Source organism: Pan troglodytes, chromosome 13, assembly GCF_028858775.2.
Source record: "Pan troglodytes isolate AG18354 chromosome 13, NHGRI_mPanTro3-v2.0_pri, whole genome shotgun sequence".
Taxonomy (NCBI): domain Eukaryota; kingdom Metazoa; phylum Chordata; class Mammalia; order Primates; family Hominidae; genus Pan; species Pan troglodytes.
This window is the reverse complement of record NC_072411.2, coordinates 44,960,884-44,979,501: the sequence shown is the minus strand read 5'-3', so window position 1 is coordinate 44,979,501 and position 18,618 is coordinate 44,960,884. Positions and strand designations below refer to the sequence as shown.

Below are 18,618 nucleotides of genomic sequence, written 5' to 3'. Positions count from 1 at the left end.
CACCACGCCTGGTCAAGATTATACATTTTTAACATTATCTTTTTCAACTAAGCAACTACTTTCAACGTGCATTGTAGTATTTAATAAGTGTGTAATCCTCTTTGACTCAGCGATTCCCATAATCTTCCATTGGTCAAGAAGAAAGGGAGTCACTGACCTGGCTTGAGTATCAACCAAGAAGTAGAGCAGAAGTGGCATAGAGGGAGGCAGAGAGGAAGAAGTGATCAGATAAAACTTACCACAATAATGGGAGGCCCTGGATGTAGAGGCAACTGAACACATGCAGGGTTTGATTTTAGTACAAAAAAACAAGGCAACAGTGAGAATGAAAACTGAAGAGACCAACAGACCACTGAAGTGGCATGAAGACTACATGTATGTATGTATGTATGTATGTATGTATGTATTTAAAGACATGGTCTTGCTGTAGCCCAGGCTGGAGTACAGTGGCACAATCACAGCTTACTGCAGCCTTGACCTTCTGGGTGCAAATGATCCTCTCACCTCAGCCTCTCAAGTGGCTTGGACTACAGGCATGCACCACCATGCCCAGCTAATTTTTGTATTTTTTTGTAGAGTTGAGATCTCACAATGTTGCCCAGGTTGGTCTGGAACTACTGGGCTTTTGTGGTCCACTTGCCTCAGCCTCCCAAAGTGCTGGGATTACAGATGGTAGCCACTGCATCCATCTCTTTGTTGCTCAGGCTGGTTTTAATTCCTGGGCTAAAGTGACCCACATTGGCCTCCCAAAGTGCTGGGAATACAGCCATGAGCCACTATGCCTGGTCTGACTACTTTGAACACATCTGAACAAAGAGCAGCCACAGAAAGAAATTTATCTAAACTTAAGCAAAGCCTCCTAAAAATACAGCTGCTACTGACCCATCCTCAGAGGCAGATGGACCTTAGCACCTGGAGGTACAAATTCAGCTGCCATTCATCTCCCTCTTGGGAGCTTCCAGCTAGGAAGGATACTGCCCATTAGCATCATGATGAAAAAGCCCAATAGAAACTTTTATATTTTCCCACTGAAGCTCTAAAACTCTTCCCTTTAGTCAAGCTGGTATATAAACCCTTACCCATGGCTGTTCATCAAACTACCCCTTGTAGAATTCTTGTATCTGAGTGTGAAATAAACTTTTCTCCTGTTAACCTGTCTGTTGTCAATTAATTGGCAGGCCCTCAATCACTTTGACCTAAGTACTCATTTGGTAGAGAAAAAGTTTCCTCCCAACAGAACTTCAGCTGGAAAACATCAGAAGTGGGATTTTAAGCTAAATATTTGGGAGGTAAAAAATAATAATGACCAAACACTTTTGGGATCAAAAACGATGGGTGAGGTAGGAAAAAGAGGCAGGTGATCAGGCATCCCAAACACCACAGACATTTATGGGCGGGGCCATGATGTTGACTGAGTCACTACAGCTTAAAACAAGCAGACTAAAATAAACAAAGCGAGGATGGAATAGATGTCCATTTGCTTAGAAGTCTTCTTTAATTCACTGTACATTGCCTGAAGCATTAAAATATACAACCTTTCTGAATCATCTGTCTAATGAAAACTCAGTAAGAAGGTTTAATTAAAATGATGAAATTTTCCATCATCACAAGGTGAAACATAAAAGACAAAACAATAGAAGAGCATGAGGTGCTTTCCTGAAATGCAACTTTAAAGTCTTGAAAATAATCAACCAGTTTCTTACTTAAGTGGATGACCATAAGGATATGAATAGAATAGCAGGGCAGAATATATTTTAAATGCTTAGGGGATAAAAATTCACAACCTTGCTGAATGAATATCCAAGAGGCAAGGACACTCTATAAAGTTCAAATTCATTCAATCTAATTATCTGCCCTCTCTTACATTAAGGCCAAAAATGAATATTAACCATTTTTATTAACTATGACCCCCATTCATTAAATACTAAAACTTGCTAGAGCAAATGTGGTGGTATGTATTTTTGCAAATTATGCATAAAAGTTATGCAGATAAAGTTATAACATGATTAATAAATTATATAAACTTCTATCATTCTTACATCAAGTTGTGAAATTACGTTCTTAATCACTAAAATTAAGAACTTCACAGTGTTATCTAATAGCCATAGTTGTAATCCTTTGCACAGTGTAAGCTAAACATTATTTATTTATTTATTTTATTGCAGCAGAGTCGCCCAGGCTGGAGTACAGTGGTGATCTCCGCTCACTGCAACCTCTGCCTCCCGGGTTCAAGCAATTCTCTTGCCTTAGCCTCCTGAATAGCTGAGATTACAGGCATCTGCCACCATGCCAGGCTAATTTTTATATTTTTAGTAGAGACGAGGTTTCACCATGTTGGTCAGACTGGTCTCGAACTCCTGAGCTTAGGAGATCCATCCATGTCAGCTTCCCAAAGTGCTGGGATTACAGGCGTGAGCCACCATTCCCGGCGTAATTTTTGTATTTTTTTAGTAGAGGTGAGGTTTCGCCACGTTGGCCAGGCTGGTCTCAAACTCTTGGCCTCAAGTGATCTGCCCACCTCTGCCTCCCAAAGTGCTGCAATTACAGGCATGAGCCATTGTGACTAGCCTACTAAACTTTAAAGAATGGATATTGTTCCCAATTTGAAAACCAGTAGCATGAAGAATGAAGAAAGGCAAAGAATGTATTCTGAGTTTCTATGACAGCCAAATGTTTTCCCTCTGAAATTCTATTTGGTTTGGTTTCATCTTTCTGAAACGTTTTCCTAACTGTCAAGTTTGGCTCATCTTCATATTGATTTTTCAGTTTCAAATAATTAGAAAATATTTCTGGTTATCATAAAAGTAAGTGTTGATAATTTAGCCTAATCATGAAGAAATTAAGCTTCAGAATATTAACTCCTCTGTTAGTTATTAAAGAAATAAAATAAAATGATTACATGTGGTTTAGAGATGTCAACACATGAGAGGAACTTAAACGTTTAAATATTGTAAAAGTTGTAGTCCTGATTCTGCCACTTGCTTGCTATGTCACCTTATTCTGATCCTCAGTTATTTCATCAATCAAATGAGACTACTGAGCAGCTAAAGTTTCTCTGTATCCATGGATTCCCTCTCTATGGATTCAACCAACTGCGGATCAAAAATATTTGGGGAAAAAAATGGATGGCTGCATATATACTAAACATGTACAGACTTTTTTTCTCGTCACTATTCCCTAAACAATACAGTATAATAGCTATTTACATGACATTTATACTGTGTTAGGTATTATAAGTAATCTAGAGATTATTTAAAGTATATGGCATAGGCCTAAGTTCTTTGGAAATATGATGCCATTTGTATATAAGGGACTTGACCATTGTGGATTTTGGAATGATAGGGAGGCCCTGGAACTAATCCTCCACAGATACCAAGGGATGACTGTACTAGGATTCTATTACACATCTTTCCAAATATTAGACAACCTAATGTGATTTTGTAAATTTTTGTATGAGATGTAGAGTAGTAGCTTTTAAAATATTACTTACATTTTGGCCCACTTATCTAGTTCTTCTTCAAGATATGTTTTAACCATTTTTGGTTGAAGGCCAAGAGAATTTCCCAAGAAATAGATGGCATTTTCATCTTTATTCACTAATGATAAATCAACTGAAACAGAAGAAATGTCAAAAAATAAATAAAAATAAAAGCTTTTTCAGTATGGTATTGTTAAGCCAGTACAAATAATTAATACAATCAACTCTAAGAAGGATAAAAAGTAATTAAAAATTACTCCCAAGGATGACATCAGGTCCTCTAAAAAATAATTAACTTTTGCATTTACATTTAAAATATAATTTAAACCTATAGAGGCTATTATGAGGATCTCTCATATTTACTGTGCTCCATGAGGAAATCTAAATTAGCAACTACTTCCAATCGTGAATTGCCAAAGCATTAGAAAAGAGTTAAAAACAAATGTTTTTAATTAGGAAATACATCAGCCTATCTAATTGTATAAGAAGATTACCAGAATTTAGTCAAGTACTAACACTGTACTAATTTGTGTTGTAGACATGGCAATTTTTTTAAAAAATGCAAATAATTATTTACATAACTTAATAGATGTACTGGATTTATGCGTTTTTTTTCATTCTATATCCATACACACGTACACATAGTACTAACACATGTATAGGCAAAGATTGTTTTCTACATCTACTTCTTATTCATATAAATCAAACTTTGATGATTTTTATCCTACAGTTAACCCACTGCAAACAAACCAATCCATGTGCTTAAGATGTAGTCCAGAAAGTCACAAGTTTACAATCACATTTGTAAACTACTGAGTTTTCTCTTATATCTTAGGGAAAAAAAGGCTAAGCTTCTCGTTTATATTTCACTGGAATCATTAAGTACTATGTTGGTCTTTACTTCAGACTACTTAATTAAACCTTTAAAGACTTTTTAAAGACATACCATCTATTTCAACCTGATCCCTTTTATAGATATTGTTTTTCATTGGCATCTTTTAAGCCTGACCAATAAAAGATATGTATATATTGTTTACACATGTGTGCCAAAAGAGTCCTCTTGGTTAAGGTATCCATTATTTCCTGGATCTAGGATTAGATATGCCTCCCCGTTTCCCATCCTCAAGGTTATCATGTCAGCCAGGCACAGTGGCCCATGCCTGTAATCCCGGCACTTTTGGAGGCAAAATTGGGAGGATCACTTGAGCCCAGGAGTTCAAGACAAGCCTGGGCAACATAGTGAGACTCCATCTCTATTTAATTTTTTTTTTTTTAATAAAAGGTTATCACATCAATGGTTCTTGTCACATTGGACATTACTGATAATCTCCTTATAGCTTGAGTCCAAGTTTAGTGCCTTTGGGATTATATCCACAGTTTTCATGGCTCCTGTGCTTTCTCTACACAACCCTTGAGAATATGGGAGCTCTGGGTTCATCCATAGTTCCCAGTCCATCAGTGCCAGCTGCTGACTCTTGCACAACTCAATGTCATGTGGATTCTGTTGCACATCTTGTTTAGTATTTAATGCTTATGAAGTGGGAGAGGGTCCCCTTTCTGAAGCATTTATTGTATTTACCTTTTTTTCCCAAAGGCAAGTCAGGATTAACGTACACCAGTCAATCCTGTTCTTTAGGATTATTTTCTGTCTCCTCTACTGACAACTTTTTTAGCATATTGTGGGTTTAGTGCTATGCTAAAACATTTATTGTAGAGATTGTGATATTATTACATTTTTCTTTAAAGTAGGTATTGCCAATTAGGGCATACATTTTTTGCAGTTTCTCAATGGTCCTCTTGGTTTTCTCTCTCACTTCAATGGCCTTTTCACAAAGGCCGTGGATTTTACTAGAACTTTCCTTTTCAAAGTGAACTGCTTGATTAACACATGTCCTGTTAGTAATTCCCAAAATTTTGGTTAAGTCACAATGCTTCAAGACCGCAGTTCACTCTTCTTGTAGGTATTGTTTTCCAACTCTTTCTTTTAGTGCCTTTGCTTCTTATTCCCTGGAAAGTCTTCCTGCATTGAATTTAGCCTGATCTTATTAGGGGGAGGAAAAGGGGGGTAAGGTGTCTCAATTTCTTCCTCTTAATCCATACTGTCCAGATCTACTCTGAGAAAACACTGAGAGGTGTCATGATCTGGGGATCCTGTGGGTTCATGTTCAGATCAGATCATTTGCTGCATTTGTTCTGTTAATACCCAGCAGGCAGGATCTGTAACCAGTACCCTTGTTTTAAGCAAGGCAAGGCAAACTTTTTCTGTAAAAAGCCAGAAAGTAAATATTTCAGGCTTTCCAGGCCATAAAGTCTCTGCTGCAATTCCTCTTTTTTGTTATGATAGGATTAAAAAAGCCATAGATAATTAAAAAATAAATGTGGCAGTGATCCTAAAAACTTTATTCCAAAAAGAAGGCAGAGATTTTTGAGCCTTGTCTTAGGGTCACACTTCAAATTCTGGCACAGATTGGGCATGTTAAAAGAGTTCATCAGTTCCCCCTATCAGCCAAGTCTCCACATTCAGTAAATCCTCCTTGAGCTGGGAATACTTGCTTCATGTAACAAGCCCCCCTAGTTTACTAGGGCTTCTAGAACTAAAGCTTCTGGGTAGCTTAAACATAAATTTATTGTCTTACAATTTTGCAGGCTCTAAGTCCAAAATCAAGTGTTGACAAGGTTGATTACTTTCAAGCACTGTGACGGAAGAATATGTTCTAGGCCTCTCTGCTTGGCTTACAGATGGCCATCTCTTGTGTGTTTGGCCTTCTCCCAGTATGCCTGTGTGTTTCCCGATTTCCCCCTTTTATAAGAACATCACAACATATTGAATTAGGGCCCACTCTAATATCTCATTTTAACTTGATTATTTCTGTAAGGACAGTATTAGGAACAGGTGGTTAGGCTGTCAACACACGAATTTTTAGGGAACATAATTCAACCCATAGCACTCTGCTTAAAAGTTCACTTGACTTCAAACTTGTTTACGAACTCAAGATTTTCAGCTTTTAACAAGCAGGGCTTGCTCCAGTTAGTCCTTAAGTCAACAGTGTTAGAGCCATTCTTCTGGAATGCTCCTTTCTTTGAAAAGGCTACAGTATGATTGCTATAAAGCTCATGGTTCTGAAAACTCACTTGATTGCTTGAGGAGCATTTTAGTGCATCAAAAATGTCCACCACTGTGGACCTTATGAGCTTACTCTTTTAGTTTATATGAAGCTTAACCTAGGAACTAGTTTCAAAATATCAACATCACTTCAGATTTAAATCTTCTCCCCAGCCCCAGCTCATGCTTGACTTAAGTTCAGGAAACTGCAGTTTGGAACAAAGGAATGTGTCTATTAACAATTTATTTTCTTATTCCTCACTGCTGCTGCTTCTTATTCCTCCAATGGAGTGGAAAAAGAAAGGCAAGAAAATCTTAGTCCAGCTTTGGTGCTTTTTGGTTAGCTCTTTCCCTTATGAAGTATTTTTTCTGAGTTCATGAAAATCTCCTTCCCACTGGAGACCTCCAATCTCCAGTTTCCTGAAGTAGTTAATGAATACTTAAGCTGATGTCTCACGATCTGCTCACTACCACCACTTCCCACCTCATACAATATATTTCTAGAATATTTATGCAAAACTTACCACAACCCAACAAGCAGACTTCTCAGGTATGACCCTTTTGCAGTATATTTTTGTTATAGGAGTTATTAAGAAATTATTTTAGGCAGATAGAGATGAAAAGGGGTCCTTGGGAAGTTTTTGTTTCTTTTAAAGCAGCTCCAGAAATGTTTCTTGTCTAACAGGAAAGCCCCGGCTCTTAGAGCCTGCAGGCAAGCTTTCATATGCAAATAAAGGCCATTAGAAACTGGGTCCACCAAACATGGTGATTTCCCTTGTTTTCCCCTTTCCCCACATGTGCCTGGCAACATGGCTGCCCTCACATATCCCCACAACTGGTCTCTAGCACAGTCAGAACACACACAACATTTATTGATAAAGTTCACCATCTTATACGGACATAGTTCATGTTGCCCCAAGATAATGATAATAATAACATCAAAGAGAACTGATCACAGATTACTATTACAGATATAATAATGAAAAAGTTTGAAATATTGTGAGAATTGCCAAAATGTGCCACAGAAACACAAAGTGAGCACATGTTCTCGGAAAAATGATGCCTATAGACTTGCTGGAATTGGAGTTGCCACTAACTTTTAATTTGTAAAAAATGCAGTATCTGTGAAGCACTCTAAAGAAAAATGCAGAGCTCCCCAGATATGGGCAGTTTTCCAATCTGGAAAACAGGTGAGGTGCTCAAGATGGCTGACTAGAAGTAGCTAGTATATGCTGCTCTCATGGAGAGAAAACAAAGTGGTGAGTAAATACTACGACTTCAAGTAGATCATCTAAGATGTCATGTTGGGATTCAACAAGAAAGCAAGAGGACTCACAGAGAATAGAGGAGCAAAGCCAAGGACTTGCCCACCTGGGACCAGTATAGACCTGGGGAAAGTTCCCTAAAGTCAGGAAAGGGTTGATGAGTGAGAGTTCCCAGGGGATCCAAACATCTGCCATGGACCTTTGCAATCCTGGGCATGGAGAAGCCCTTGACCTCAGTGGAACTCCAAATCAACACAGAGACCAGCCTGGAGTCTTTGCAGGGGTACCACTTAAGCCCAGTGGAGCCGCACAGGCCTTGGATCCCTGAGCAGCTAGGCATCAGCTGCCATAGCCCCAGTAGAGGCTACTGTAATGGTGCCAAGGAGTGGCCAGACTGCCTAAGCCAACAGCAATAAAACAGGTCAAAGAAGGGCAATACATAATGATAAAATGTTCAATGCAACAAGAACACTAAACTATCCTAAATATATACATAGCAAACACTGGAGCACCCAGATTCATAAAACAAGTACTTCTAGACCTATGAAAAGACTTAGATGGTTAACAATACTAGTAGGGATTTCAACACCCCAAAGAGAGCATTAGACAGATCATCAAGTCAGAAAACTAACAAAGACATTTTGGAATTCAATTCAACACTTAGCCAATGGGACCTAATAGACATCTACAAAACATTCCACCCATCAACCACAGATTATACATTCTTCTCGTCTGTGAACAGAACATACTCTATGATTGACCATATGCTTGGAGATAAAGCAAGTCTCAATAAATTCAAAAAATTGAAATCATACCAGCCATACTTTCAGACCACAGTGGAATAAAAGTAGAAATCAATACCAAGAAGATCTCTCAGAAGTACACTATTACATAGAAATTAAGCAACTTACTCCTGAATGACTTTGGGGTAAACAATAAAATTAAGGCAGATATCAAAAAAAATATTTGAAATAAATGAAAACAGAGACACAACCAACATGCCAAAATCTCTGAGATGCAGCAAACACAGTATTATGAGGAAAACTTACAGTGCTAAGCACCTACGTCAGTAAGTTAGAATGATCTGCAATTCCCAATTTAGTAACACACCAAGAGGAACTAGAAAAGCAAGAACAAACTAACCGCAATGCTAGTAGAATAAATAACTGAAATCAAAGGAGAAAACGAAATCAACTCCTAAATATTCATAAAAAGGATCAATGAAACCAAAAGCTGTTTCTTTAAAAGGATAAACAAAATCAGCAGACTACTATCTAGATTAAAAAGAAAAAAACAGACGATTCAAATATGCACAGTCAGAAACAACAAAGATGACATTACAACTAATCCTGCAGAAATACAAAAGATCCAGCCGGGAGCGGTGGCTCCAGCCTGTAATCCCAGCACTTTGGGAGCTGAGGTGGATGGATCACGAGGTCAGGAGATGGAGATGATCCTGGCTAACATAGTGAAACCCTGTCTCTACTAAAAATACAAAAAAAAAATTAGCCAGGCACAGTGGCGGGCACCTGTAGTCCCAGCTACTTCGGAGGCTGAAGTAGGTGAATGGCGTGAACCCGGGAGGCAGAGCTTGCAATGAGCCGAGATCGTGCCACTGCACTCCAGCCTGGGTGACAGAGCGAGACTCCATCTCAAAAAAAAAAAAGAAAAAAAAAAAAAAGAAAGAAAGAAATACAAAAGATCCCAGCTGGGTGCTGTGGCTCATGCCTGTAATCCCAGCACTTTGGGAGGCCGAGGTGGGCGGATCACCTGAGGTTGGGAGTTCGAGACCAGCCTGACCAACATGGAGAAACTCCATCTCTACTAAAAATACAAAATTAGCTGGGTGCGGTGGCACATGCCTGTAATCCCAGCTACTTGGGAGGCTGAGGCAAGAGAATCGCTTGAACCTGGGATGCAGAGGTTGTGGTGAGCCGAGATCACACCATTGCACTCCAGCCTGGGCAACACGAGTGAAACTCCATCTCAAAAAAAAAAAAAAAAAAAAAAAAAAAAAGAAATACAAAAGATCCTTAGAGACTCTTATGAACACTTTATCCATGAAAACTAGACAATCTGAAGGAAATAGATAAATTCCTGGAAAGATACAACCTCCCAAGACTAAACCAGGTAGAAACTAAGACCCTGAACATTCCAATAGAGTTTCAACTTGAATCAGTCATAAAATCTTACCAACCAAAAAAAGTCCTGTGCCAGATGAATTCATAGCCAAATTCTATCAGACTTACAAAGAAGAGCTGGTACCAACACTGCTGAAACTATCCCCCAAAATTAAGGAGGGGGTGACTCCTCCCCGACGCATTCTAGGAAGCCAGTATCACTCGATACCAAAATCTGCCAAAGAAATAACAACAACAACAACAACAAAATTACGGGTCAATATCCCCATTGAAGCAAAAATCATCAACAAAATACTAGCAAACCAAATCCAGAAGCACATGAAAAAGTTATTTCACCACATTCAAGTAGGTTTTATTCCTGGGATGCAGAATTGATTCAACACATGTAAATCCATAAATGTGATTCAGGATGTAAAGATAATTGAGAACAAAAACCATATGATCATGTCAATAGATGTAGAAAAAGCTTTCAGTAAAATCCAATATCCCTTCATGATAAAAACCCTCAACAAACTAGGCATCAAAGGAACATACCGCAAAATAATAAGAGCGATCTATGGCAAACTCACAGCCAACATCATACTGAATGAATAAAAGCTGGAGGTATTCTCCTTAAGAACTGGAACAAATCAAAGATATCTCCCACTCCTACTCAATATAGTACTGGCAATCTTAGCCAGGGCAGTCAGTCAAGAGAAAGAAAGAAAAGGAATCTAAATAGAAAAAAAATTATCTATCTTTACTAATGATAAGATTCTATACCTAGAAAACCCTAAAGACTCCACCAAATTTCTCCTAGAACTGCTACACAATTTCAGTAAAGTTTCAGAATATAAAATCAACATTAAAAAATCAGGAGCATTTCTATATGCCAAGAATGTTTAAGCTGAGAGCCAAATCAATAATACAATCCCATTTGCAACAGCGAAAAAACAGTAAAACACTAAGAAATACATCTAACCAAGGGGGTGAAAGCTCTCTACAAGGAGAACTCCAAAGTACTGCTCAAAGAAAAATTATAGATGACACAAATAGAAAAACATTCCATACTCATGGATTGGAAGAATCAATATCATGAAAACCACCATATTGCTCAAAGCAATTTATAGATTCAAAGCTATTCCTATCAAACTACCAATGTCATTTCTCACAGAAATAGAAAAATCTATTCTAAAATTCGTATGTGACCAATAAAGAGCCTGAATAGCCAAAGCAATCCCAAGCAAAAAGAACAAGGCTGATGGCATCATTACCTGACTTCAAACTACAAGGCTACAATAACCAAAACACCATGGTACTGGGACCAAAACATATACATAGACCAATAGAACAGGTTAGAGAACCCAGAATAAAGCCACATATCTACAACAGTCTAATCTTTAACAAAGTTGACAAAAACAAGCAATGGGGTAAGAACTCTTATTCAATAGGTGGTGCTGGGATAACCAGCCAGAAATATGCAGAAGAATGGAACTGGACCCCTACCTTTCACCAAATACAATTATTGACTCAAGATGGATAAGACTAAAATGTAAGACCTAAAATTATAAAATTCCTAGAAGAAAACCTAGGAAATATCATCCTGGACAGTGGCTTTGACAAAGGATTTGTGACTGAGTCCTCAATAACAATTGCAAAAACCCCCCAAACTGACAAGTGGGACCTAATTAAACTAAAGAGCTTCTGCACAGCAAAAGAAACTATCAGCAGAGTAAACAGACAACCTACAGAATGGGAGAAGATATTCACAAACTATTCCTTGCAAATATTTAATATCCAGAATCTATAAGGAATTTAAGCAATTCGACAAGCAAGAAACAAATAACCCCATTAAAAAGTGGGCAAAGAATAGAGGCAGAGGCGGGCAGATCACGAGGTCAGGAGATTGAGACCATCCTGGCAAACACAGTGAAACCCCGTCTCTACTAAAAATACAAAAAAATTAGCCAGGTTTGGTGGCAGAGGCCTGTAGTCCCAGATACTTGGGAGGCTGAGGCAAGAGAATCGCTTGAACCTGGGAGGTGGAGATTGCAATGAGCCGAGATCACACCACTGCACTCCAGCCTGGGGGACAGAGCAAGACTCTGTCTCAAAAAAAAAAAAAAAAAGGCAAAGAACATGAATAGACACTTCTTGAAAGAAGACATACATACAGCCAACAAATATATGAAAAAATGCTCAACATCATTAATTGTTAGTGAAATGCAAATCAAAACTGCAATGAGATACCATCTCACACCAGTCAGAATGGCTATTACTAAAACGTCAAAAAATAACAGATGGTGACAAGGTTGCAAAGAAATAAAACACTTATACATCGTTGGTGGGAATGTAAATTAGTTCAGCCACTGTCGAAAGCAGTGTGGAGATTTCTCAAAGAATTTAAAATAGAACTACTATTTGACCCAGCAACCCCATTACCAAGTATATACCTAAAGAAAAATACATTGTTCTACTAGGAAAACACAAGCATTTGTAGATTCATTGCAGAACTATTCATAAAAGCAAAGGTATGAAATTATTCTAGATGCCTTTCAATGGTGGATTGGATAAAGAACATGTGGTACAAATACACCAAGAAATACTACATAGCCATAGAAAGAATGCAATCATGTCATTTTCAACAACATGGATGCAGCCAGAGGCCATTATCTTAAATGAATTAATGCATGATCAGAGAACTGCATACTATATGTTCTCATTTTTAAGTGGGAGCTAACATTTGGTACTTATAGCTATAAAGGGAGGAACAATACTACCTATTGGGTACAATGTTCACTACTTGGGTAACAGGGTCATTTGTACTCAAAACCTTGGCATCACACAGTTTACCCATATAACAAACTTGCACATATATCCCATGAACCTAAAATATAAGTTGAAATTAAAAAAAAAATACAAACAGCAAAGTGCAGTAAAATGAGTTATGCCTGTATGTCCCTTTAATATATTCATTGTTGGCATCCCAATAAAGCTAATTTTAATCTGAATTGTAATTATGTTAAAGTCTTTGTGTAAAGGCTTATATCTTCTACAAATATGGATTACCTATCATAATGACTTCCACACAAAAAAAAACTTGATATATGTTTGGAACATCCTATTAATAGCATCAACATTAGCCATATATGATCACAATTGTAAATACATTGTTAGATACAAGTACCAGATAGTCTGTGTTTGAAAGAGACAAACTGCCATTAATGTTAATGTCATACATATATTGATATGTTACTTTTAAAACTGGTTAGAATAATATTCCTGAAACAATTTTTTGAATTATATAATTAGAAAATAGATCATTTTGGCTGGGCGCGGTGTCTCACACCTGTAATCCCAGCACTTTGGGAGGCCGAGGTGTGTGGATCACGAGGTCAGGAGATCAAGACCATCCTGGCTAACACAGTGAAACCCTGTCTCTACTAAAAATACAAAAAATTAGCCAGGCGTGGTGGTGGGCGCATGTGTTCCCAGCTACTCAGGAGACTGAGGCAGGAGAATGGTGTGAACCTAGCAGGCAGAGCTTGCAGTGAGCCAAGATCGTGCCACTGCACTCAAGCCTGGGCAACAGAGCAAGACTCCATCTCAAAAAAAAAAAAAATTGATCATTTCATATTTTATTAGGACTTAGATACTGGTCTATCACATCAGGAGCTTGAACAAATACCAGTGCCTGGGTTTGAGTCAAAAACTCTAAATTTTTTGGTGTAGGACTCTAATATAGGCATTTTTTTTTTTTAATCCCGCAACCAATTCCTTATATGAACTCACTTCAGAGGCCTGGCATTTAATTTACCCATTAAAAACAAAACAAATAATAAAAAAAAAGAGACTTCTCAATTTAATTAAGTTATTCAAGGTCACAGAAGGTAGCTTACCTTCAACTTACTACAGCATAAGGTTACTGTAATTTAAGATTTAATTAAGTTCATTTTAAATATTTTAAAATTCAATAATAAAATACATATGAACTCAAAACTTTCCAATACTTTTCACAGATGAAACATACAGAAAATTACATTGTTTCCCATTTGTAATAAAATTAAAAAGCTACATTAGGACAGAGGTGAAGGGCCAGTCCAGTTCCCCTAAAGGCTAAAAGAATAAAAATCTCAGCATACTTCTAACTGCCAAACACACACATATACAAACACTCAATAAACAAACTCATATTGAAAATCAGGTGTAAGTTTAATTGAGAAATTACCTATATTTTCCTTTTCCTTTTGCAAATTGAAGAGGAAACCTAGAAGTAACAATATGTTTTGATGGAAAAGCAAAGGTAAGCTCTAATTTTTTTTTAAATGGCTCATCTGTGTAAAGAATATTTGAAGTATTGAGAGACAGGACTAGCTGGATTTCCTAGGTTGACTAAGAATTCCTAAGCCTAGCTGGGGAAGGTGACCACACCCACCTTTAAACACAAGGCTGGTAACTCAGCTCACACCTGACCAATCAGGTAGTAAAGAAGGCTCACTAAAATACAAATTAGGCTAAAAGAAGGAGGTAAAGAAATAGTCAAATCATATATCACCTGAGAGCACAGTGAAGGGACAATGATCGGGATATAAACCCAGGCATTTGAGCAGGGAGTGGCAACCCCCTTTGGGTCCCCTCCCATTGTATGGGAGCTCTGTTTTCAGTCTATTAAATCTTGCAACTGCACACTCTTCTTGTCCGTATTTGTTACGGCTTGAGCTGAGCTTTCGCTCACCATCCACAACTGCTATTTGCCACCATTGTAGACCCGCCATTGACTCCCACCCCTCTGGATCTGGCAGGGTGTGCTCCTGATCCAGTGAGGCACCCATTTCCACTCCTGATCGGGCTAAAGTCTCACCTTTGTTCCTGCACAGCCAAGTGCCGAGGTTCATCCTAATCAAGCTGAACACTAGTCAGTGGTTTCCATGGTTCTCTTCCATGTCCCACGGCTTCTGATAGAGCTATAACACTCACCACATGGCCCAAGTTTCCATTCCTTGGAATCTGTGAGGCCAAGAACCCCAGGTCAGAGAACAAAAGGCTTGCTGCCATCTTGGGAGTGGCCTGCCCCATCTTGGGAGCAGCCCACCATCATCTTGGGAGCTCTAAGAACAAAGATCCGCTGGTAACATTTGGTGGCCTCGTATGGGGATTCTCCAAAGCAGTGAGTAATATCAGACCACTTTTGCTTGCTATTCTGTCCTCTACCTTAGAATTGGAGGAAAATACCGGGCACCTGTCGGCTGGTTAAAAACGATTAGCATGGCCACCGGACTAAAGACTCAGGTGTGAGGCTTCCTGGGAAAAGGCTTTCTAACAACTTCTGGGTTGGGAGAGTTGGTCTGCCTGGAACCAGCTTCCACTTTCACAATTTTCCTAGGGATGCCAAGGGTCAACTAGAGGCAGAAAGCTGTTGTCCTGAACCCCTGGCATTGGCCGGTCGAGATCATGGTGCAGGCTAGAAGTCTCTACTCAACAGTCGCCCATGTGTGCACCCCTACCTGTCCTTCTGACCCATACATCTTGGGTCCTAACCATGACTTTCTTGAAAGTGTAGCCCCAAAATTCTCCTTACCTCTGAATCTACTTCCTCCAATCCCTGCCTCCTAGATACTAATGCTTCAGACTTTCACTTTCTCTCCCAAGTATTAGAGTAGGTTGTATCTCCAAAGGGATCTAAGGAAGCGCTGTGCTGCATCCTTAGGCATCTAGGCTATGAAACCAGGGAATCTTGTCCCTGGTGCCCCTCCCAATTTAGGTATATAACTTTTGACATGGGCAGTTATGTGGGACCCGTTCTCCACCACCCTTGCCAGGCCCTGAGTTTGTAAATGGCTAGGATTCCTCTCTCATTGTGTAAGATGCTCTCCTCCCCTAATTTCTACCCAGCATCCCCCGACCCACCACCCCGCAATGCAATCTTCAATACAATCTTCAAGCCTTGGCTCCTTGGCCAGGGCCTTAGAACTGATGACCTAGTACTTTAACTTCTGGAACTGGGTCTACAACAACATAATAGATCAGGGTGAAAGCAAATTGAGTAAATTAAAGGGAGGCACATATTCCTATAGTGGCAAATGGGGGCAACAAGCGAACTTCCTTCTGCTGTTTTCCAAAATCCATCTACAGAGACAGAGAGAAGACAGAGAGAGAGAGACAGAGATGAGAGAGAGAGAGAGACAGAGAGGAGAGAAAGAGAAAGAGGCAGAGAGAGAGAAAAGGGAGAGAAAGAGACAGAGAGGAGAGACAGAGAGACAGAGATGAGAGAGAGAGAAAGAAATAGACAGATAGAAGTAGTAAAGAAAAACAGTGTGCCCTATTCCTTTAAAAGCCAGAGTAAATTAAAAACCTATAATTGATAATCGAAGGTCTTCTCTGTGACCCTATAATACTCCAATACTACCTTGTTGTCAGTGTAAACAAGGGCATAGCCAGAAACACTGAGACCACTGACAACCTGTAGCCTTCCTATCAAAAATTCTTAACCCAGTAACCCACAAATGGCCCAAATGCATTCAATCAGTAGAGGTAACTGCTTTGCTAACAGAAGAAAGTAGAAAAATAACCTTTAGAGGAAACCTTATTGTGAGCACACATAACCAGTTCAGAGCTATCCTAAGTCAAAAAAAGCAAAAAGGTAGCTTACTAACTCAAAAATCTTAAAGTATCGGGCTATTCTATTAGAAAACGGTGATTTAACACTAACCACTGAAAATTCCCTTAATCTAGCAGCTTTCCTAACAGGGAATTTAAATCTTAATTACCATACAAAGGTCCGACCAGACCTAGGAGGAACTCCCTTCGGGACACAAGGATAGATGCTTCCTCTCGGGTGATTGAGAAAAAAACCACAATGGGTATTCATTAATTGATAGTGAGACTCTTGTGGAAGAAGAGTTAGGAGAATTCCCTAATCATTGGTCTGTCAAACGTGTGAGCTGTTTGCACTCAGCCAAGCCTTAAAGTACCTACAAAACCAGCAAGCCCATCTTTTTCTCCTTGCTCTCCTCGTAGGAAAAAAGGCACATAAGATAAACAGGATCCCTGTCTCATATTTCGTACCCAAAAGGACTTAATCTGGGGCAACAAAAAGCTTAATATCAATATTTAGGGCATATTCCTACAAAAGTAAAGAAGGACAAAGACCCTAGTGGGCAAAGAACTCCATCTCACTCCTGACTCAAAAGGTTACCTTCACCCTCTCTGAAACGAATTTGCATAAGAACTGTTGTTTATGGGAATGCATCTTGATGGGCAGCCGGGTTGTTATGAAAGACTCAGGAACTCAGCCCAGCTCTAGGACTCACCCCTGAGCACAAAGGCAATGTTGGGCATGCTGGTAAAGGACCACTAGAATCCAGCAGCCCGGATCCCTTTCTTTGTGGTCAAGAAAGGCGGGAAAAGGGGTGCAGGACTGCTACATTGGTGAGCACAACTAATCCGATAAGCAGAGGTCCATGGGTGGTTACACACCGTGGAAAGGACCATAGAGAACACTGTAGAACTAAGCTCATCAGAAAATGACTAGGGGTGCTGGCAAAACATTCCCCCCAAGGCAAAAACACCCCTAAAATGTATTCTGGAGAATTCGGCCTTGTCAGAGTGTATGTACCTTTTTCCCTGTCAGACTTGAAGCAAATTAAAATAGACCTGGGTAAATTCTCAGATAACCCTGTTGGCTATATTGATGTTTTACAAGGGTTAGGACAATCCTTTGATCTGACATGGAGAGATATAATGTTACTGCTAGATCAGACACTAATCCTAAATGAGAGAAGTGCTGCCATAACTGCAGCCTGAGAGTTCGGTGATCTCTGGTATCTCAGTCAGGTCAATGATAGGATGACAACAGAGGAAAAAGAACAATTCCCCACAGGCCAGCAGGCAGTTCCCAGTGTAGACCCTCACTGGGACACAGAATCAGAACATGGAATTGGTGCCACAGACATTTGCTAACTTGCTTGCTAAAGGACTAAGGAAAACTAGGAAGAAGCCTATAAATTATTCAGTGATGTTCACTATAACACAAGGAAAGGAAGAAAATCCTACTGCCTTTCTGTAGAGACTAAGGGAGGCATTGAGGAAGCAAACTCTCTGTCACCTGACTCTGTTGAAGGCCAACTAATCTTAAAGGTTAAGTTTATCACTCAGTCAGCTGCAGATATTAGAAAAAAACTTTAAAAGTCCACCTTAGGCCCAGAGCAAAACTTAAAACCCTATTGAACTTGGCAACCTCGGTTTTTTATAATAGAGATCAGGAGGAGCAGGCAGAACAGGATAAACGGGATAAAGAAAAGGCCACCATTTTAGTCATGGCCCTCAGGCAAGCACGACTTCGGAGGCTCTGGAACAGGGAAAGTCTGGACAAATTGAATGCCTAATAGGGCTTGCTTCCAGTGCGATCTACAAGGACACTTTAAAAAAGATTGTTCTAATAGAAATAAGCCACCCCCCTCGTCCATGCCCCTTATGTCAAGGGAATCACTGGAAGGCCCACTGCCCCAGGGGAAGAAGGTCCTCTGAGTCAGAAGCCACTAACCGGATGATCCAGCAGCAGGACTGAGGGTGCCTGGGGCAAGCGCCAGCCCATGCCATCACCCTCACAGAGCCCCGGGTATGCTTGACCATTGAGGGCCAGGAGGTTAACTG

General features: G+C 39.4%; 1 protein-coding gene across 14 annotated transcripts in view; it reads right to left on the bottom strand.

The window, feature by feature from the left end:
- The window catches only part of KYNU (kynureninase), a 159,463-nt gene that overhangs the window by 114,454 nt on the left and 26,391 nt on the right, over positions 1–18,618 (bottom strand). For 13 of the 14 annotated variants that reach the window (XR_010149734.1, XR_010149738.1, XR_010149733.1 and 10 more), the window contains one exon: positions 3,491–3,611. Coding sequence is in view for 8 of the 14 variants with exons in the window: in XM_515818.6 (XP_515818.4) it covers positions 3,491–3,611 (121 nt within the window). In the remaining 6 variants the exon portion in view is untranslated. Of the gene's footprint in view, positions 1–3,490; positions 3,612–7,105; positions 9,331–18,618 lie in introns of those variants that run through there. The other variant, XM_009443402.5, reaches the window with a different exon arrangement.